At 40.3% G+C, this 23,114-nt stretch overlaps 1 protein-coding gene across 1 annotated transcript; it reads left to right on the top strand.

Annotated features, from left to right (window-relative positions):
• Positions 1–1,599: 1,599 nt before the first annotated feature.
• Positions 1,600–17,907, top strand: HECA (hdc homolog, cell cycle regulator). The gene is made up of 5 exons (XM_027632540.1): positions 1,600–1,621; positions 6,723–7,763; positions 10,821–10,975; positions 13,582–13,623; positions 17,665–17,907. Exons 1-5 carry the CDS (start codon positions 1,600–1,602, stop codon positions 17,743–17,745), a joined length of 1,341 nt encoding a protein of 446 aa, XP_027488341.1. The 3' UTR covers positions 17,746–17,907.
• Positions 17,908–23,114: the final 5,207 nt, after the last annotated feature.

Below are 23,114 nucleotides of genomic sequence, written 5' to 3' on the forward strand. Positions count from 1 at the left end.
CCAGGGTTCAACCAAGCAAACAATTAGTTCAAGTTTCTGTTCCTGTCTGTTTTGTTGCTGTTGTGGTGGTTTATTTTCTGTATTACAGCTGCATTACAGTATTAGCACAGTAGTATTGTGTGACTTCAATTAAAATAAAGCTATGCTGCTGAGGGAAGAGGAAATTCAGAAGATTCTTGCAGATGGTTGGTAAGGAGTAGCCTTCCGTGGGAATTACTCAGCTCTCGTTCACACTGGCTGAGTGAACAATTCCTAGTGTGTAGGGTTGTGAAGAGAGCAGTGTTCATGGGAAGGCAGAGTAGAGGTTAAAGTGCTTGATTTGCAAAGTATGTGTCCGACAGATACCCCTCTGGCCTACGTATTGTGCTGGCAAATAAAGTGTCCTTGGCATAGGTGATGAGATGGTAGAGTAACTAGTAGACCAAGAGCAAGGCATAGTAAATGTCTTGCAACTGATCTGGTGCCAAGACCTTACCTTTTTTTTTTTTTGGATGATTTCTTTTTCCAGACCCATAACAACCTCCTGTTGCCTGACAATTGTTTTAAGGTGACAGTAGGGCTGCCTTTTCCAACAGCTGCCACACTTCCCTCTCCTCTGCCCCCAGCCTAACACCTCCCTTGAGCTTTACCAGCAATGGCAAGTCTGTGCAGTGAGCTGAAACCTGTGCTGACGAGTATGGGAAATAATTATGTGTTTCTGTCCACTGTCTGAAAAACTCTGATGCTTAACACAATAGATAATGTGGGAGCATGGCGGGGGAAGAGCCAATTTTGCTTTAGGCATCTACACTGAGGACTTGGAACAAATGAGAGCAGTCACGAAACTGAAGCCATGGAATCATTACATTTGGCTTGCTGGATGCAACTTTGGTTTTATGATGGATGTGTAAACAGAAGTAAACAACATTCTCCTCAATTTACTTCACTGGAGGAAGTTCCTCAGGCAGCCGTTGTTCTGCTGCTTTGATTTGGATCATGCAATGGGAAGGATGGTCTTCATATACCCCCTCTCTTTTTTATTAAAAGGTAGAAACCAGTTCGTGTGGGTGTTTTTTTGTTGAAAGAGGTTTATCTCAGATGTCTGTTTCTGTTCCAGGCTTTTACTGATGTTTATAAACCTGAACAGAAAAGCTGAGGAAAAGCCAAACAACCCATTCCAGCTTCCTTGCAGTCTTCTGTCATGTCCTTGTTTTTGAAAGAAAAGTTAATTTTGTGGTAGCTCTGTCAAACATAAAACACAACCTTGTTTAAACAATGAGCTGTCTTTGCTCAAATGTATGTTTGTGTGGAATATTGTATGTCACATCTGTTTTTGAAGAAATTTATGTACTGCTCCTTGCAACTATTTTCAGAATTACTGTTCCAAATCATTACAGAGGAATATGAGAAAACCTGTTTTTTTTAATGTGGAAACATAACTTCTGGAAAGAAGCAGCATGCGCCTGTAGTTGCAACTTGACAGCCTACATTGAAGTACACAAAACTGTACTCTGTCTTGCTTTGTTCTCTTAGGCTGTGAAATGCATCTTGAAACTGAGAGTTAAATAGAAGTTCTTTTATCATTATTTTGGCATTCTTTTAGAAGGAGCAGCTGGAATAATGGATGCTGCTCTCATATCAGGTAATCTTTCATTTTTCCTGAAGTTCAGTTTCATAACTTTGGAAACCAGAAACCTGTTGAGCTGCTACTTGGAAGCAAATTATATTTAGGTGACAAACCAGCTTGGGTCTGCAGGTGTGGATGGGCAGTTTGACCTTGTGAATTTCTATTTATTCCCCATTATCATCTCTCTTGACAGTAGTCATTGCACCACTATCATAAAACGTTAGAACGATGACGACTCTGACTTTTTGAAGAATATCTCAAAATACATTTTTAGTTAGGGGAAGTACAAGGGCTTGATAACAAGAATTTTGAAAGTTTTGTAGTACTGTAATAAACGCTCTGTCTCATCTATAGAATGGTGATTAAATAGCCCAGACCACTTTCGAGGATGTGAACTGATGGAAACAGGTCTTCACATTTGCGAAGAAGTGGCTCCCATAGTGATCTAAATGCTGTCTCTTTTGCTCTTAAGTCATATCTGTTGCTGTGAACTGGGAAAGTTGCACAAAAATAGCTGTTTTCTGTTTCTCATTTATTCTTTATGCAGGAACATGTGGCATGATTATGTTTGGCAGGAGACATGGATGGAGAGAAGTCTGCAAGGGATGTTCAGTCCTGTGCAGTCTGTTTTGTACAGATAGACCTGCTGGAAATGGAAATGTTAGGCAGAACCAAATGTTGGCTTGAGGCTTCCGTATGCTTTTCAGGTAGTGGAGTTTTTACTTTCTTAAATACAGGGATACTACGGAAGTGGTAGAACTTTCTACTGAGACAATTTTAATTAGCCATTCTGGGCTCTTCAATTTCTCTTGTGGAAATACTGCTGTAGTTTAATCAAGACCTTCTGCAAACCAGCAGACTTCATAATAGCAAATCTGTATCAGTGAAGGCAGGTGCTTTGACTGGCATGGTGCAAACCGTGCTGTGGAGCACGGCAGCATGTCAGAGAGACCTGTTAGTTTTCTACAGAGTATTTCTTATGCTGCTAAAGTGACAGTAGTGAAGTGTCAGGGGAGTGCCCAGAAGAGCTGAGTAGAGACCAGCTTCTCCTCTTAGCAGTGATGGTTTCCAAAGTGATCTCAGTGCCACGGTTTAACAATTCACTGGTATCTTTTGCAAGGGGGAAGGCTTTTTCATTTTCTTGCTTTCTTCCAGCTGCTTAGACCTGCTTTGGCTATGGTGATTAAGTGACCAGCCAGTTCACACTGCGTAGATAGAAGATCAGGTGAGGTAATGTCTGAAGACTTAGTAATCATCTAGTTAACTTAAATGTTGAAGAAGACATCACTGTCCAAAACTTGAAGCTTTTTTTTGCTCATAGTTATGCTGTATGGGAAGTTCCTCAGGTAATCTAACATCTGTAAGTTCTCAAGGAGAAGCTGGAAAAGATCTCATTCCACAGTATACTTCCATTGACCGACTAGGAAAAGGGAAAAAAAATATGTTGAAAGTTACCCTTACGTTAGCCTCTAGACACCCAGTACATGATCATAATGAATAATTGTGAACATGTTGTGTGGAAATCATGGGCTGTGGTAATTTTTTTTTTATTTTGGTCACTTATTAATTTCATTTTTTTGCCACATAGCAAAGAGTCTGTAAACTTCTCAGGGGGCTAGCGATCATATGTTTTTGTGTACAAAACAAAAAATATGTTCAAAAGCTAATCAAGAAAACACTTTTTTTAGTCAGTTAACTATGCCAGTATGGATGAACAAGTGTAGGGTCTTCATTCAGTTCTAGACTTCTCTGTATAGTAACTTTCTCAGCTGTCAAGCATAATTATACCTGCAATTATTAGAACATTTACTGTCTGAAACACAGGGAGAGTACAAGTGGATTTTTGGCACGTTCTTCCTTTCCTGCCTCCTTGCGTTGGTGGTAAGGAACATGTATCAAAATAGATGAATACAGGAAATGCATGAGAATTGTTCATGTTAGTACCTCTGGTATAGAAGGAACCTCTGAAAAGTCCCTAGGGAAAGCCTCTCTCATCTATGTTCTCTCCAATTTGGTAATGTGTTTTTAATGACTGAACATATCCATATTTTGAAATGAAATAGGCTTTTTCTGCTTTAAAAGACAGTTTTTGGCAATGTGCTTTGCTTGAAGTTTATAGACGAGTCCTTGAAGGAAAAGTGTTGCAGAAAATTCTCCGTGCAATTGGTCCACTTCTGGCATTAGAAACAGAGGCCAAGAAATGAGATGAAGGATGTGGCATCTTCCAGGGAGTGGCTCAGGAGAGGTTTTTTTGTGCTATTTGTGCCTGTTTCTTCTGTGTAAATAAATAAGTCTTAAGAGATACAGTAATCTTGAATTTACTCAAGGTAACCTTGAAGATTTTGTTTGTTTATAGCATTTTACAAAAACTTGTTGGGAAGGAGCAAAACACCTAGTGTGGTAAAGATCCCTTGTAAAAGATCACGTGTATTGCTGCTGGAGGACAGGTGATGATGGGTAGTGTGTCTGTTACTTAGAGGCTGAGTAAAAGTAAATGTAGCAGTGTAAGACCTATTATTCCACTTCAAATTACATTGTATTATTTATGCTAGCAGTGATAAGAATGGGATTAAAAACAGTGCAACCAAGTGATGTTTTTTTTCCCTGCTTATCAGATAGAAATTTAAGGTCCTAAGGAAAAAAAACCCTGGATCATGATAGTCTCTCTCAACAAGGCTCTCTGTACCTCTGCTGTAGATCTTGGAACTCTAGCTGAGGTGGGGGAACAGCAGGGAGCTGTGCTGTGTTGTGTACATGGGGTGAGGCAGCACTTGACCATGGAATACCCTGAAGGAGTCTACTGGTATTTGAATGCAGCCATACAGAGGTTAAAATGCAGCCTGACAGCCATATTGGATCAGTATTTTCTTTCTATCTCTCGATCCAGCATTTCCTCCAACTGCCAAAGAATTTGTTGAGCTGTGGTGCCACCCTGGGTTGGTCTAGTGATTACTTTAATGGTTGGGGCATCTTTGCCTCTATAGGTCGCAGGAGTCAGAAACCACATTTGCAATCTGGCAATATATTCTGTCAGATTTGATTCTCCCCAGATCAAATAATTTGTATGCTACCACAACAGCCTTTGTACCTTATATATGTTTGGTATTGTAGAGTATTATAAATGGATAAATGAATACCAGTTTATGCCACAGTCGGATATGATGGATTCCATTCCCTTATGGCTCCCTGTACTGTCTCAAATTATTTATCTAAATCCTCCCCATCCTCCCTGAAATCAGCTTCTGAACATGGTTCAGAGGTGCCTTCAGGAGCTAAATTTCAGACAGCCGTAGTGGCTTTTCCTAATGGAGTAGTTGTGGCTAAGAAATCCCGAATCAGGTCAGCAAAGTTACTTGTAATGACCACGTGTAAGTGATGAGATTACCTTTTCCAAGTATGGATCTAAAGTTTTTTTAGCAAATTGTAATAAATCATAAATTTCTAGAAAGAAATCAGAAGTCATGAATATTTGCTAAAGCTTGTTTTATTACGGGATTCATAAGAAGAGGATCAGTACAAGTGGAGGAATTAGAAAGACAGAAATATAGAGAAGAAATATTTGTAATACTTGAATAAGCATCTAAAAAGTTCATACAGAAACTCCAATAGAAAATTTCCAGCCCCTTTTGTGCCTCCCAGCTGCAACAGAGCAGCCAGCAATGGGAGTCATATGTAGTCCTGGGTGCTTTGGTGAAGGACCAGAAAACGTCATGAGTCAATAAATGCAGAACATATTTTTGTAGAACATTTTTTGTGTAAAAGCTGACTTTGTTGCCAGGAGATGATTGAAGTAAACTGTTGTTTGCTCAATGGTATAGCAAAAGCTGCTACTTTGATGATGAAAGACCATGTGGCATTTGTTTTTTTTAACCTGTTGGTGCTGCAGAAGTATTTGGTTTGTGAAATATAGCTATCCAGGAGGTCAGTGGTGATGACATAGTCTGTATTTGCCTAAGCAATGTAATGAAGGCCCTCCTTTCTGTACTAGGAATATAAGCTGTTTGTCTTACTTTTCAGAGTAGTCTGCTTCCTCCTCTCCCTAGCTGTTGTCTCTTGCTCAGTCCCAAAGAAAAGATCAATTCCTGCCTCTCCCTGTGATTGTGAAGCTGGGCTGTATTGCTTTCTTGTTTTTCAAACAGTGTTCTCTCCATGTGGTCTCTCAGGCTTCAAAGCAACCCTCAGAAACATTCACAAAGCTTTCTGCTTGCTTCTTAAGGTCTTGAAATAGTATCTGCAAATGCTTGAGGAGGGCTAATGCTTGTGAGGTTTTGGTTTTGAATACTAAACACACTATGATGTCGTTTTTTTTCTTTATTCCTGCATTTTCATATCTCCTTCCACATGCTTAACTCTTTCTGGCAAATACTGCTTTTTGCACTGACTCAGAGGTAGTGCTTGTGACCCCTCAGTAATATGAACCTGTGGTAGTTTGATTTAGGCCTTCCTTGGTGACCAGTTTGTAGCCAAGGAAGGGCCCGGATTTACCCAGTATTCCCTACGATTTTTATGTAAGCCAGACTATAAGAAGAAAGGAGGAAAGTCCTTCGCTCTCTTTTTCCTTCTGGCGGCTTGGAGGTGCAGGTTCCCTGCTGTTGAGTCTGCCGTGTTGGGGAGCGAGGCCTGGTAAGGCCTTGTCGACCTTGGGAGACGGAGGTTGCCAGTGATCATTCCAGAGCGACTCTCAGTTGTCCCAAGGAGAGTAGTGAGATATTTCTTTGCTAACTCTTTTAGTTGCTAGATATTGGGCCACTAATCAGGATGTATATATATATTTTATTTTGGTTTTGTTCCTTTTCCCCTTCCCCCTTCCCTTTCCCTTGTGAAATTGTATATATTTCAATTGTATATAACTGTAACATAAGTGTAAATATATTTTTATATATATTGCTATAGCTGTCTCTCTCGTTTAGGTTTTTCTTGATTGTCTTTCTCCCTCTTCTCCCTGAGGTTTGGGGTGGGGGGACGACTTCTTGTGGTAAGCTTTGGAGACTTGGCAGGGAGCCAGCTTCAAACCATATCAGGGCCATAAGAGCTTGTGTGTTTGTAATGGTGTTTAAAAAAGTATTGCAATAAATAGACCATTAAGTTATTAATGTATCTGTTTTATCTTCCACAGAAGCTCCTTGTGCTACTCCACTGATCTGTAGCTTTGGAAGGCCGGTGGACCTGGAGAAGGATGACTACCAGAAGGTTATATGCAACAATGAGCATTGTCCTTACAGCACTTGGATGCACCTTCAGTGCTTCTATGAGTGGGAAAGCAGCATCCTCGTCCAGTTCAATTGCATTGGCAGAGCCAGGAGCTGGAACGAAAAGCAGTGTCGCCAAAACATGTGGACCAAGAAGGGATATGACCTGGCTTTTCGCTTTTGCTCCTGTCGGTGTGGGCAGGGTCATTTAAAGAAGGACACTGACTGGTACCAGGTGAAGCGAATGCAGGATGATAAGAAGAAGAAATCAGTGTTGGAGAAGAGTACGGGAAGGTCTATGGCAGAGTCAACAGAGGAGGCCAAAAAGGGCAGGCCGGCCAACAAGCCCCAGAAAGGCTTGAGTAATGACCTCCAGCGAAGGCACTCGATGGACAGGCAGAACTCCCAAGAGAAGGGTGTGATGGGTGGCAGCTACGCCGTTCGTTCACCTTGTGTCTCTCCTGGCCAGTCCCCGCCCACTGGCTACTCTATTCTTGCCCCCACACACTTCAGTGGGCCTCGTTCCTCGCGATACTTGGGAGAGTTTTTGAAGAACGCCATTCACCTGGAGCCCCATAAGAAGAACATGGCTGGTGGGGGCATGTTCAGGAATGCACATTTTGATTATGGGGCAGCTGGCTTGCAAACACATAGGTCAGGACACTTCGATGCTCCTGTGCAGTTTTTGAGAAGGCTCGATCTATCTGAGCTGCTCACTCACATCCCCAGGCATAAATTGAATACTTTCCATGTGCGGATGGAAGATGATGCCCAGGTGGGCCAAGGGGAAGACCTTCGGAAGTTCATCCTTGCTGCTCTCAGTGCCAGCCACAGGAACGTTGTAAACTGTGCTCTATGCCACAGGGCGCTGCCAGTGTTTGAACAGTTTCCGCTGGTGGATGGGACCCTATTCCTTAGCCCATCAAGACATGATGAGATTGAATATGATGTTCCCTGTCACCTTCAAGGTACAGGTTGTCTGTCAGTCATGCTAGGTTTCATTAAATGATGGAACTGCCTTCTGTGCCCTGTCCCCTCCATTATAGATTTTCATTCCTATTCTGCATTTTTAAGGAGTTCAGTAAAACCTAAAGTAATGTCCAAAGTACTCGCGTGGATCAAATTGAAACACTTAGAAGGAATTACAAAAAGCAAATACTCTGTAGGAACGTCCATACCTTGTGTTTGTGTTTACAACTAAAAGATTTCTTATCTGATTTCTAGGTAGACCATGGGAATGTTTTCCAGCCAATCTGTTTTGCATGCTCCTTTATCTGTCATGAACTTTACTCCAAGATACACATCAACCTTTTAATTTTAAAAGTGCAGTGCTGTAGCATGGGTGAAAGTTGTATTTGTACCACTGATAAGGGTGAGGTGCCTCTCATTTGCTTTCAGACCAGAGAATATCAGTTTTGTTTTGTAGCAAACTGTTATTTTTTTCATATGGAAAAGACTATAGTCTGACCTATGTTAACACTGGCCTGGAGAGGTTGGACATAGTAAAGGTAAGCTTTTAATATGGTGGGTTGAAGCAGCAGTGTAGTAGTGAGGGTTTTAGACTTATTTCCAAACTCCCGCCTGTTTGAACTGTGTCCTCATCATGTCCCAGCTCTGAGACCAAGGCATGTGTTTTTTTTTTTCCTAGAGAAACAAATGAATGTGGGCTAGCATGAGCTTCAGCTCTTCGTGAAGGCTCAAACTAAGTGATCAGGTTGTATACAGCTAGACATGCCTGTCCTGCAGCCTACTGGCAGACAGCATGGCTAAAATAAGTCAGAGTATTCATAGTTTGGAGTTCAGAAGCATAGAATTATATGTTGAAAAGTGTGTTGGTAAGTGATTAATGAGAGGTATTTTAACATTGAAGTTTCTCACCTTTAAATAAAATTTTCTATATCCCATGCACTGTCATAGTATATGTTATGTAACATTCCTTTGCTCAACAAACTTTGTATTTTATTTTTTTCCTTTCCTTAAATCACTGTGCACTAAATCACTAAACTGTATTCATGCTGGCATTATTGTTTCTGTCTTGCCTAATATAGTTCAAGGAGAAAAAACAATAGGCAAATATACATTCTAAAAAAGTTCCAGGATAAACAGAATATACGTATATGAGATAACAATGCTTATTTGCTTTGGTGGGGAGTCAAGCACAAGGTGCTTGTCATTTTATCAGTACTAATAACTGGTTTAGTAATAATGTAACTCATCATTTGTTAATGTTTCCCACTAAGAATGAAACTGTGAAATTTTACTTTTTGTAATTAATTGCTTCTTAACCGTTGAATGATATATCTGAAAAACCTGCTCAGACAAGTTGCTGTGAATAATTAATTGTTAAAATTTTTACCTCCTTGTCCTGGGTAAAATGGTTTATTGTCAGAAGTGCGCTTTGAAATGAAATTTTTAAACTGTAAGGTGCTGTTCCAGACTGTTATTTTCTTTTAAGTACAGCAAAATACTTCTTTTATTTCAGGTGGGTTTAAGATACCAGGTGCCTTGTTTCCTTTATAACAAGGATCCTGAAAATTAAGTGATAGGGAAATGTAGTATCTTAATGTGCAGAAACAGTGCAGAACCTCAGATGGGGAAAGTTATGTATCTTCTGGCACAACCCAACTCCTGTACGTGGAATTATTTGAACATCACCAATGTCAATTGCTTGCTTTAGGAACAGAGTTTATTGTATTTGCGCTTTAGTCTCATTGCATCACATTTTCTAAAGCCAAATATGCCAATGTGGAATAACTCAATTTTTACCAGCTCATACTAGCATGTTTACTTAGTATATATATTTTAAGAAGAGTCTATTTTCTCTTTTTGTTTTTCTAAAATAGTTGGCTTAAAAAATCAAAACAAGCTAAAACCCAAACTATTAATTTCAGAAATGTCTGATATAGACTAATCATAAATTATTAATATTTTGTTCCCATATATCTAGAAGAGATACAGGATGTGTGTCTGTTAAATTACAGTTTGTGATGTGTTCTGTACTTTGATGCTAAAGAGCACAAATTGCAATCCAAAATGAATACATATTATACACAGTCCTGTTATGTTGCTGATCTGTAACTGCAGTACTGCTTAGCTTCGTATTTTCTAACGGTGCAAATTATGGTATGTTACAGAATTAGTACTCTATGTCAGCCCACTTCTAATAGCCAACTATTAAACTACAAATCAATTTAGTCATTACAAATCAGGCATAATCTGTGTGCCAGATCTTTGTAATTTGTGTAGGTTTTTTTTGTTTTTGTGAAATTTGATCTCAGATTTTGCATTGGTGATTTTAATCACATATATGTGGTGAAAATATTTGATTTCCAAGTCTGAGACACTTGATTTTTTGAAAATAAATATAACTCAGGCTTTGAAAGTCATTGTGCATACAGAGCCTAAAGTCATGATATTCATAGGTCTGAATGGCATGTTAAACTCTGTATGTGTAATACGTAATGTTTTTAAATATTCTTAATGAACGGTCAGAAGAAAATACATGAAAAAAATGACTTTTAACTGTTGCTTTTTCTATGGGGATTATTAGATCCTTAGTTCCCTCTTTGCTAGAAGATTCTGGCAAGTTGTGAAATGAATCTGTACCAAGTTTGCTAATAAGCTTCAGCACTTCACTTCTTCTGTAAGGTGGAGATGAAGCTAGGGCAAAATCCTGGTTTTGGAAACACAGCAGCTGATCTTACAGCTTAACCTGGCATCTGTTCTTGGAGGTTTAGCAACTCCTTTTATAAAATATTTTGCTAAGTTCTACCAGCAAATGATGGAAGGGAGAGTGGGCAGGGTGATGACTAATTCCTGAGTTCTGCATCCATGGAAAATAGCTTCAGTCAAATCCTATGTATTTCCCATAGAGAAACTTTTTATACTTTTATCATTCATCCTTTATAAAGGAAAAAAGAAAAGGTGTGATTTGTATCACTAAAGATCAGATAGCACAGTGCAGAAAATGTGTCTGTTTTAATCTTCTGATTTGTCTCATGAAGATATGTCTTTCCTGTCCACAGGAAGGCTTATGCACCTCTATGCTGTTTGTGTAGACTGCTTAGAAGGGGTTCACAAAATTATCTGCATCAAGTGCAAGTCCCGATGGGATGGAAGCTGGCATCAACTGGGAACTATGTATACCTACGATATTCTGGCAGCATCTCCCTGTTGTCAGGTTAGTACTATACATAAATAAGACTCTAAGGTGAAATTGCTGCTGATGATAAAGTCAAGGTTTGTGTATCTCTTCTCCCTTTCCTCCTTCCATCCTTCTTTTCCAGTCTGTACCTATGAGTGGAATACAAGAAAGCTGACTGGGTCCCCGTCCCTTTGTCTTAAGAGGTACAAAAGCCTATAGCTAGACAAAAGGCATTGCAATGGTCAATGGTTAATACTTTTGTTTTTAAATAAAGCCCCCTTAAATGCATTTGCTGTTAAATCCAATGCTGCATCACTAGCATCAGATATAATCCACATTTTCAGCAGCTGTTTCATGTTTTCAGGTTTTTTTAGTTCATAAATCATGTTTTATCATAATTTTAGCAAAAAAGCTCCAAGGGAACAGAAAGGTCTAAAGTGTCTTTATACTTGGAGATTACTCAGCTCTCCTTAATCTTTGCCGTGACTGACTCTGGTGATGGTGCTTCATCCACCACAGCCTGAAGCAACATAGTTTTTATTAAATGCTCACCTAATCTATACCTTGAGTGAGGAAGATCCAAGGCTTGGGGCTACTCCAGAGTAGACATGTGCCCAAGAGAACAGGTTAGTTAGCATTCAAGAGAATTGTCTTTGTGATGGACAGAGTACTTCTGCTGTGCAGGTAGGGGTAGACAGCTGCAAAAAAAGCATTTGTCTGGGAATGGTCTCAGTGGTCCGCTCCAGATGCTCAGACACAGAGGTGTTGTTGGTAGGATAGGACAGGAGCCTTGCAGAGATGCACGTGTTCAAACTGTGCTCACTTCATGGTGATGTGCATACTTAAGAGCAATCTAAAATACCATTTTGTCAATATGAAAAATGACAATTTATTTTAAATCTAACATATTTACAAAAATGTGTTGCTCAAAAGACAAGTGGTGTTTCTGCTGCTAGTTAAGATGGCATTGATAGCAGTTATAACTACAGGCAGATATACTGCCTCCAAATTTAGTGTTTCTTGAAAATGTAACTTAAAAAACTAGGGACTTTAAAAGATAAAAAACTGATGCTGACTTGCTGTCTTTGTAAAAGGCAGCAACTTTAAATCTGAATTGCTTCTGTAGAATGTATAATACAAGAATTAAGAGCTCATTAAGACCCTTAATTACATGATTAATGGACAGTGTGACAGTACATGGTATCAGAACTGATTATAAAATCATTAAGTGCAGTGACTGTAGTTGCCAGATAGTACACATTATTGTTTCACCATGATTGTTATAGGTGATTCCATGCATACAGAGGAATGACATTTAAATATAGTATATGATTTAACTCCAAATTACCTTGCTGATTTTATTTTGAATAATTTCATACCTTATTTCAAAATATTTAATTCTACACCACAAATTTACATGAAGGATAAAGCCTCTGTCAGGTTACTAACACTTAACTGATGTGCTGGACGGTAGCAAAGGAGAAAACACTTTGGTTAAGAAATTAATAAAAATTCATAATCTAATAGATTGTATTTCTTAGAATTTCTGCTTTTCAAGCAGAACAGATGGCTGTGAAGCTGTTGATTAGTTTCTTTTTGAGTCTGGTCTCAAGAGGAATAGTACTTTAATAATTTCCTCCTCTCCTCATCCAGGAAAATCCCTTAAATCAAGGTGGCCATAAACAATACTTTTTTGTTCTTTTCAGTGAAGAGCTGAAGCTTTCATTAGCGTATTGGGCTGTGAGGTTAAGCTACAGTACAGCTCAGGCCCTTACTGCTCTTTTGCCACCTTTACTCTTAAACTCCTTTACAATCTCAAATCCCTTCTGCTTCTTCTGAAAGACCTGCTGAGCTTTCATGTTGCCTGTTGCTTTCTTTACATCAGATGGGCTGTATTTCTCAGCTAGATTCCTTCTGAAGACTCACTTTTTTGTAACAACTGAATATTAACGGCTCTGTCTGTCCTCACCTTTGACCTTTAATTTCTCATATCCACCCAGTTAATGTTGCTTTTTTCTCAGTTGATTTTGTAGAATAGTTTGTGTGCTTGAAGTGGTTTAGTTTGTGTATCCTGATAAGTATTACAAATGGTTAAATAGCTACTTAAGGTGACAAAAATATCATGTTGTGCTGATAAAGTAGATTGAGTTATACATTCGTTAAGCCAAAGGATTAAAATGCTGATATATTTCACGGACAGATGATGTTCAAGTGTCATCTGAAATGGTTGAATTGCGTGGCACAAATATAAAATTTCTCTCTGTGCCTTGGGGCTTCATTTATAATTTATTGAGACAGCACTTCTTGTGCTGCAGATTGAGGAATTGGTTCAGAGATTAGGCAAAACAAAACAATCATTTGTGTAAATAAACCTTGAAATTCTTTGCCTCTCGTCAGTCAGAATGGGACTTGACCTACTCTCCAGAATTTGGTGGTGATATTTAATGTGAAATATATAGTGCATACCTGTGAGTTACCAGTCCAGGTGAGGAATGTCCTTGCTAGCAGATCCCATTACTGCCAATTTCCTGACTGACCCATTCTCCTGCTGGGGAGGGCAGGGGGCTGCCTCTGGCACCTTCGTTTTCCAGAGGTGAGTTTGGTTGTTTAAAAAGTATTTTTTGTTTGTTTGTTGTTTACAGGCTCGACTGAACTGTAAGCACTGTGGGAAGCCAGTAATAGATGTACGGATTGGCATGCAGTATTTTTCTGAATACAGCAATGTCCAGCAGTGTCCTCACTGTGGAAATCTAGACTACCACTTCGTGAAGCCATTTTCTTCATTTAAAGTTTTGGAGGCTTATTGACGAAAGCTTTGCTTTAGTAATAGCTATTTTATGGGTATTTCAACTTTATTACATATCTTTTTATAGGATTCATTCTGTGATGAAATTTAATTTCTTTTCTAACTGAAAGAGCAGCTTCTTTGTCAGTGTACATATTAATATGTATATATATATATATATATGTCGTTAAAACCAGAATCCTCCTGACAAGATCTCTGTGAAGGTTGGAGGCAAGCCAATTTAATGGCCTTTGAATATACCCCAAGTATGGGGTAAAGATCAGCTAAAAATGATTTGGGTTTATTTTTTGTATAATTGTAATACAATTTATAGCAAGGGTATGGGGAAGACATACAGGACAGAGAAATATGTCCAGTTGAAAAATGGATAGTTGTGTAGTGAATGTTTCAGCTTGGTGAAAATGGGAAATCCTTGGGAAGAAATGGTTCTGTTAGTGCTGAATTCATTCAGCCTTTTAATCGGTCCTCACAGGCGCAGGAGCTGGCTCTATGCTGCTAGTCCCACCAGTCCCCTCAGCAGGCTTTCTTTCAGATTTCCCAAAACAGGAGTAAAGTAGGGTATCATGACAAGTGAATGTAAATGTATGCCAGCAGATGCAATCTTGAATGAGGTTTTTTGTTTTGGCATAGCATCTTCCTGCTGTGTGTGTTTGATGTGCATTGCCCTCATGGCAATAGTGCTGCTTCCAACGGGGCTGTCATGTGCCCAGCTGGGTCATCTGCTCCTACCAAAACAAGCTGGAGATCTTAAAATGCTTTATTTAAAGGTATTTCTTCACAGACATTTTAGAGAAGGAACTGGCTGAGCTGAGTGGGTATGTGTTTGTATGTGCCTGCTGGGGCTGAGGCTTTGCTCCCTGCTCTAGACTGGTGTGACTGATGTGGAAGGAGAACCATGAAGTGGGATCTGGGCCCTCAGATCTTTAAGAGCTGAGACGTACTGAGTACAAAACATGACATCACTTTTTAAAACAATTAATTGCTGCATCTTCATATTTCAAAATTGTGTTCAGTTTAGGATCTAAAAACATGGAGACATTTTAAGAAAGCAAACTTAGCATATTTACTTTCTACATGCCTCTGTGCTGTACATAACAGGCTGCATTAGGCAGTGAATTCGTATCAGAGAGTTTGGCCCTGTAGACTCTGCAGTTGTTGTTTCTTGATTCCCATTTCTCCTTTGCTTAAATAAATTTTTTTAAAATAGGTCATTATTCTTTTGCTTGGTTTCTCAAATCAGTTGAGACTTATGGGAGGTGTGGTTTTCTTGCTTTTCTCTGCAGTGTGTTTATGGAGTGTTTGTCCACTTGAGAAGTATGGGGGTTGTTTCTGTTTACGAGATGGGATTTTTTTTTTCTTAAGTTTTTTTGTTTTCCAAATTAGAATCTTTTTAAAGAATGTATCTGTCAAAATCACGGTCTTGAAAATGGCCCTGATACTCTGCCACACTGGGAAAGAAACAAAAAAGTCAGAGGCCAAGAAAGTGTTTTTCCCATATTGGACTGGGAATTATGCTTTCTGCTAAGTTAAGAAATGGACATGCACATAAAACTCAAGCTGAATACCCATGTTTCTTTGTGTGTAAAAATGCCAAGTTCACGGTTTTACTTCCTGGCTATCTTCACTGCAGAATTAGCTTGTTTTAGCATTAGCTACTCTTTGAGTAATACTCAAGTTGCACAGAGGGTTTACGTGGGCACAAGTGACTTACTGCTAACTTGAGTGGTAATGTCCTTAAAAGCCACCCAGCTCATGTGATCCATTGCTAGTCTAAACAGCAGTGTTAACAGGCTGTGGTAGCCTTCTTCACTGGTGCTCTTCTCCTTCAGTCCTCACTCCTGAGCTTGGTTTTGGGTCTGCAGCACATCCTTGGGTTTTCTTCAGTTGTCCCCTGTTTCCTCTTCAAGGGGAATTATGGAAAGGAATTTGAGAGACTTCTAACACTGTCCCATGGCTACCACAACATTACACCAAGCCCAGTTGCAGTGGGACCAGCACTGTAAAAATTGTTCATAGGAGCAGGAGCTGGCCTGGGCATACCTGGGCTGGAAGAAGGTTTCTAGGAGATAAAACCTAATTAGCTGTGCAGTGTAGACTTCCCTTATGGAGGGCAATGAAATTATAATTTGGATTAACTCCTTGGGAAGGATGAGCCCTTCAGCTTTGATGGTGCATTGAGCAGGCTCATGGAGTTAGGGTGGCTAACAAGCTTGGAGTTGCATTTACTGGCAGTACCATGAGAACCACACCAGACAGACAATGGCTAGACTGCCCCAGCAGCCTGAAATCATGCAGCAAAGACAAAGGTCCTGTAATGAGAAACATTAAAGGATACATTTCTTCCTCTAATGTTTGGTCTTGAGTGCCAGTCACACATGCCAGGAATCTAGGGTGTTACTTCCCACATAGGCTAATGGCATTGTGTGCCCGCTTTTTTGTGCACTGATGAGGGGAGGTGTCACTGTACAATGCACATGGTAGGGGAGAAGTGGTATCTGGAGTCCTAGATACTTGTTCACTTGCTTCCCTTAGAGTAGCTTAATTTATAATTATTTTCTTTAAGTTCTTAGATGTCTCTCTAAACATGTATGTGTGACAATCGAGAATGAGTAGATGTGAAGAAAAGGGAATTTGGCCAGCTTTAAAAACACAAGTGTATGGGAGAACGTGCAGTATATCCAAGTCAAAAGTAGGAATGGAGCAGACTGAGAAAATGGGAAGGGAGAAGCGTATTTAAAGTGTTAGCAGTGACAAGGATTTACATACAAGTCTATCCAAGAAAATAATTTAGTTCTCCATCAGCTTTTCCTTTTAATTCTGTTGTTAAGTGAGTCTTACCGCTGCTTGAGGAAATACCTATTTTCTTGCAAAACACTCTCAACTGGAGGCTTAGTAGCACATGTAGCACTGTAAAAATGATCCTTGATGGAAACCATCTGAGCTACAGAAAGATTCCTCTGAACTTTCACTCCAAAGTAAATTGTCCCTAATTTGTAGAGGCTTTCCCTGCTTCTTGCTGGTGCTGAAACCTGTTCTTGGGTTTCAGCAGTATTTTTTGTAACTGCAGATTGCAGTCAAGGAGTCAGCCCCTGCCTCTGGCCATGAGAGTTTTGCCTAAGTAGAAGGGCAAATGTAACTTCTTTGGGACATAATAGCTACTTTGGAGGTTAAACTAGACCACAATTGGCTTTGCTTTCTGTCTTGACGAGCATTGGAAGTAGTTATGAGCTTATAAATGTGTCAAAAGGGAAATTACTTCCCTAGCTAGAGAGCTGCTTGCTTTGCTTGTTCGGCTAAAGTTTATTCTTCATTACGTTTCATTTTTCTGGTGCTGTGTGGTTTTTTTTAAGCTGGCCCGTGGTCAGATTAAATTTGCCTGAAATATGTTTTGTAAAAGAGAATACAGTCCAAACCTCCAAACCTCTGGATTTGGAGGTTCGTTCTACTCTCCTTAAGTGCACGTTACTCCTTGTGATAGTAATAGGAGTTGCATGTGCAAATGCTTTTCTTTCCAGTAGTTAACTCTCCTTTCGATAGGAGAGGCTTGCATTTAGATAGATTTCATATTTTGGATGTGTAAAAATGATTTCATCCATCAGTAGGATGTCTACAGGTAAATTCTGATGATCATAACTAACCAAATGGACATCTTTTACATGCTGATGTGTAATTTGACATCTACCAAGGTGAACAGCCTAAAATTGTTGTTCCGTCTAATGCTGCGGAGTCATTAAAACGACAGTGTTCTGTAGCCAGCCCATAGACTATCCTGTTTGCATTAACATCTCCAGTAGTGAGCAGTGTATTCATGAGTTTAATTGGGAAAATAGGGAATATTCCTACAAGGGAGGCATCTAACCCAATTTCTTTCTTTTTTCCCTTTTCCCCCCCCCATGTACTCTTCACTTTACTGTAACAGGTAACCAAGGACAAACATGTTGTAAGGCCACTGGTGAGAAAACCCCTCGAAAATATACTTGTCCAAAAGGTTCCTTGTTGAGACATTCTTGGATTGCACTTTTGCAGATGGAAGAATATGTACATAGCAAATGAATGTTGATGAAATTAAAATAATTGGTTATGATATCAATTACATGTGTTGTTAGAGAATATTTTGTTGTGGCTTCTCTGTATTAAAAAGTAATAAATACCAGACAGCTAATGGTGTTGGTTCTTCTTTCCCTGTTCTTCTCTGGACTAGTTTCTTACACCTGCTCTTTCTAGAGTTCCTCTAGTTGCCTTAAGTTTAAAGGGCACAATAAAACCAGGTTTTTGGTGTCAGTTAAAGTGAAACTTAATTGTAGTAATTTTGAAGACTGCTGTCCTAAGAGGGTGGTGGTGGGTGATGTGATGTGCCACCTTGCCAAACTGAAGTCCTGTTCACTTTGTTGACGTTAGAAGTGCTCCGTCTGTAGCCTAGCACGTCCTGCGGGAGCTGTTTCAGGAACACCCATGTGCTATGCCAGCTGTTGCCAGTGAGGCTGCATAGAGGACAGAGTGCTGAATCCTTCACTTCTGGCTGAGTCTGTTAATGGAAATATTCCCTCTGGTGCCAGTGAAATATCAGAAGGGCTTCTGGAGGGGAAAACACAATACAATAGCACTATGGTAAAAGGGTTTCCTATGTTATGACTGTACATGTAATCTCTGAAACCCATTTGCAAGGGAGGGGACCTAAAATCTTTGCTTTCTGTGTCAGTTTTTTCAGCAGTCTGACTAATCATGGAATCATGCATTTTAGCAAACCTTACTCCATGAGCTTACAGCATGATTTTTCAGCCTTTGCATATTACCACAGAGAAGTTCAGGAAGGATATAAATGATCATGGCCATCTGGACATACAAAAAGTAAAGCAAATACTGCTGGGAGGGACGGAAGGCCGTAGCTCAGGAGAGATGAGGTGTGATTTGGAGATTTGGGAACGCTAAAAGAGCCAGCTCTAGCTGCGCACGTTTAATTTTGGAAGCAGGTGCCATGGCTGATTTGAATAACCTGACACTGACAACCTGTATGTTAATTGTGAAAAGCACTCTGGATAGCTGCTTTTTAAAATATGAACATTTGCTCATGAGGCGAAAATATAAATAAGCTGCCATCAGCTAATTGCTAGTGAATGCAGTGATTCCATATTGATATTTTACTGAAACAATAATGGGTAATGGTTTGATGCTTAAGCCTCTGTGGGAAAACTAAATGATAACTAGTATTTCAGGGGAACTGTTCCCCTAGCTTAATTACTGCAGTCCTTGGTACTGAGTACTAAACTACGGAACTTGAGGTTTGATCTTCTGTGGTACTTACTGTGTTGCTAAAAGAAACTGAATAGCATTGTGAGAATGTAGAGAAAGGAAAAAGTCTCAGAAAAGAAAGCTTTTCAAGCTGTTACATGATATGGTATGTAGGTAAAATAGGGGTGGCACAGGCAAATTGGGTTAGGAGCATGCCTGGGCTCATATTGTGCTGGAGGCATCCCTGATTGTGTCAGAGGAGGGGAATGAACTATTCAGGCTGCATATGCGTGTGGGTGTTTGCACCTAAAAATACGTGTCCAGGTTTCACACAAATATATTTGTATTTAATTTCTATTCCTACAGTATTCTGTGAAACAATTTCTGTTCATTGTGATGCTAGTAAAACCTGGCCTTATAAAACAAAACCGGCTTTCCAAAACAGCTGCTGCTGCATATTTTGTCATTGACTTGCTACATTAGTATTTTTTGGCCTTTATTACATGCATTAGTCACTGAGTTTCCTGCACATTTGCTTTTCATTCAGTGATGTCCAACCACCATCAATGGGATGTGAAGAGAAGCTAAAGCAGCTGGTATAGCTCCTTAACCCACAGACCACCTGATCCGAAGCTCATGTGAGCCAAGCTTGCAGAGCCAAACCAACCGTGGTAGCATCCAGGAGGAACTCTGAAGTCATGCTTCAAGAAGAAATTTGCTCCTTCCTCCTTTGAAGAAAACTGCTTTCCATTTTGTAATGTACCTGCCTGAAGTGCTGTATATTCGAGAGTTTGCATTTGGCTCCATTATATCATGTAGCCTTGGAGCTACTCCCTTTTGTTAAACGTGTGCTGCACTTGTTTTCTTGTGAGAAAAACACACATGCAGATCCCATCCATCTTACGGCTTCTGTGTCCCATTTTCCTGGCTACATATTCATTTAACAAGCAGTTGAAAAAAATAAAAAGCTCTGGCAGGATCTTTTCAAAATAAAATTCTCCCTGATTACTGAGATAGGGTTGGAGAATAACAAATCAATGCGATGCCTGCATGACTTTTATTAATACAGGAATGGTAACTGTGGAATGGGGTCTGTGGAATAGAATGTAATCCAGCCATAAAAATCAAAGAGACTTAAATAATAACACATATTACCAATTGCCAAATACTTCAGCCTTTTTTTCCTTATTTTGTGGTTTTTTTCCGGACCTGAGCTTTTAAATGAGTCTGGCTCCAACTGAAGTAATACTTTGTGTTTGGAATGTGATTAGTGTAGGCTCGATTTAATTGCCTGAGACTTGTTCTAAGAAGCATCCCTGCTAGCTGATTACTTGTATAATGTTTGCAGACTTCCCAATCCCCACGTGACAAACTGATCCTTCCGTTTTTGTGTGTTTAGGAAGCATCATTCAGTTGGTACAAGACACAAACACTGATTGAGGATACTGAGGCGGGCTTTTCCTTTTCCATGTCTTTTATAAGACCTGTAGGCAGACAGCACCTCAGATCAGAAATGAGAAAGATTGAGAAACTGAATCAGAAACTAGAATCAGTACTTTAAAAACTAGGGAATATTTTCTTTAAAACTTTAAGTGATTGCTGTGGTTACAAGCTCTGTAACCAGGATATTCCAGTTACACAAATAGTAATTGAATTTAGTATGCTTTTAAATTTCAGTCTTCTGCCAAAGAATATGTTGAACTGCGTGGGAGTCTTTCCTTGCCATTGGGCAGCCTTTCCATTTGGTGCAGTCAACACTAGATGGGCTGCCGTGTTGACGGCAGAAGGGGAGCAGCTGCAGACCTTGGTGTACGGCCGGGTGGAACATAGGAACCTAATAATCAGGGGCAAAATACCACATAAAGTGTAATTCACTACCACAGGCAGCACGGCAACCACATTGGTTCGAGTAGAAGTCAACTGCAGAGTAAGGGACGAAAAGTTTTATGGCAGTTCTTCCTGATGATTTTGTAAGCAGTCCTCACTTAAAAATTGTCAATGCTTGTACCTTGTTGAATTTAAATTCCTCTGGCTCTGGCTGAAAGAGTCCCTGTTCCACTTCTTTACCTCTGCCCTCCCACTCATGCTGAAGCTGAAGGGATGCTCACAGCCAGGGAGATGATGGACCTGGCTCCCTCCAGACCCAGTGAACTGGCTCTGCACTTTAGTGCTTGCAGGTACAAGATGCCATGTGGACAGTCTGAAGCCTTGGAGAGAGCCAGCATGGGTATGACTGAGCTGAATTATTTTGCCTCTGCGTTCTACCTCATCTGTGGTATGCTTGTGATGTGCTTCTGAGAGCTATTTATCTAAAAGGCTTGCATGGAAAAGAAAGGCAAAAGAGTAGCAGGACTTAACTGCCCCCGTTGGTGCATGTCAGTGTCATAAGACCTGTTACCCAGGGGAACATAAAGCATCATGAGCTTGCTCAAGTTCCCTGCAGCACACAGACATCTGCCTGAGGGTCCTTGCTTTCTTAGTTGTGCCCTGGAACAAGATCAGTGGGAGCACACTGTAACTGCCACAGTGTGACTGCTGAATGTGTTGTGCTCATGGAGGTGGAGCAGCTGTGCAGCAGGTGGAGCAGGATCACCCACACATCTTTTTGCTTTTGTGGGAAGATCCTGAGAGAAGTAGTTCTCAGGAGCTGCCTATTTGTGGCTGGAAAAAATGAGAAACGAGTCAGTTGCAGTAGAACCAGGAAGCCAAGCAGGGATTTTGGCAATGTAGCTGTCCTCTGTCTCCCGAAGTCTGTGGAAATGGGGTTGTGTCTGTTTATACCAGAAAAAGATATGTGCTAGTGCTTTGGATAGTTGATGGATGTCAGAACTTCAGAGTACAGGTATTGCTGAGAACAAGCACTGTACAAATTAGTCTAGTCATGTGTTTTGCAGATCCCTCATTAGCAAGGAATTCTTAATAAGAATTATAATATTAATGAGGGTTTATCCTCTAAATCCCTTTCAAAGGAAGAAAAGAATCAGAAAATTGACTCATACAGTAAGGTGAGGACATTTGGCTGAAGGCTGAAAGCATGAAAGAGGTGATGGGAGAATTAACATTTCACTTCCTCTCTGGAGAGTGTACAGCAGAAGAGGGCTGGAGGGAGGAATGTTCTGACTCAACAGACTGGGGGAGAGGTGGAATTAGCAGGACAGCTGGCATTTGGTTAACACTAGGAGAGCTTCAATCAAGATGTTTGATGACTACTTGCAATATCAAATTTAGCTGGGGAGGAACCATTGTCAAGTACAAAAAGCTTTTTCCACTGGTCTCTCTGTCTTGTCATGGTCACTAGAGCTGGTGTGAGTTACTATGCATAGCACTGGGCACAGCCCAATGCAAGGTCACCGTGAGAGGGGAGTTTGCGTATTGCAGTCAGCTTTTGCTGAGGATTGTGTCTGCACGCTGGCACTCTCCTTGTGTGGATGGCAGTGTTGTCATGACCTTACTGGAGGTTTGTTATTTGTGTGGATTTTGGTGTGCTTCATGTCTGACCTCTGATGAAAATGTGCTGGCAGAAGAGAAGCACTGGAGGGCCCAGCCCTGTTCTGCTACCAGTTTGAGAGCACAGCTGCCCTCGTGTCCCTTTACCACTCAGCTGCCATGTCTGTGCAAACACACACCTACACCTAAAGCAACTGGACTTTCCAGGCCAGCTTATTGTTGAATCCTCTCTTCCTGCTGTGCTCAGCTACTGACTAGTGGAAATGCAGTTCTGTGAGCCAAGTCAGAGAGAGCAGGCCAAATTTTAAAGTGGGTGTGTATAATCTTCAGAAAAAATACTGTGTAACTGTGAACTCTATAATTTTCTTCTGATTGTTTTGATGGAGGTCAAGGCATGATAAACATGCATGTGAAAACTTGCACTGGTTTAACCACATCAAGTTGAAAATGTACAGGCATGAACAAGACCCAGAAATGTCAGTATTCCACTTTTGCAAACCTGTAGTGTGGTGGTGAGGATCCCAAAATAAGTCTGACTTTCCTCCATAGCACAGTTGCTCCCTCTGACTGCTGTAGGTGCACACTGCATGGGCATGGTAGAAGATATTTCAGACAGGCTTCAGTCCTGGAATCGATAGTGCTAGAGCACAAACCATGTGAACTTCATCATGTTGTCTTAAGCTTGCCTCTGGC

Source organism: Corapipo altera, unplaced genomic scaffold (assembly GCF_003945725.1).
Source record: "Corapipo altera isolate COAL_440 unplaced genomic scaffold, ASM394572v1 2b, whole genome shotgun sequence".
In the NCBI taxonomy this organism is placed as follows: domain Eukaryota; kingdom Metazoa; phylum Chordata; class Aves; order Passeriformes; family Pipridae; genus Corapipo; species Corapipo altera.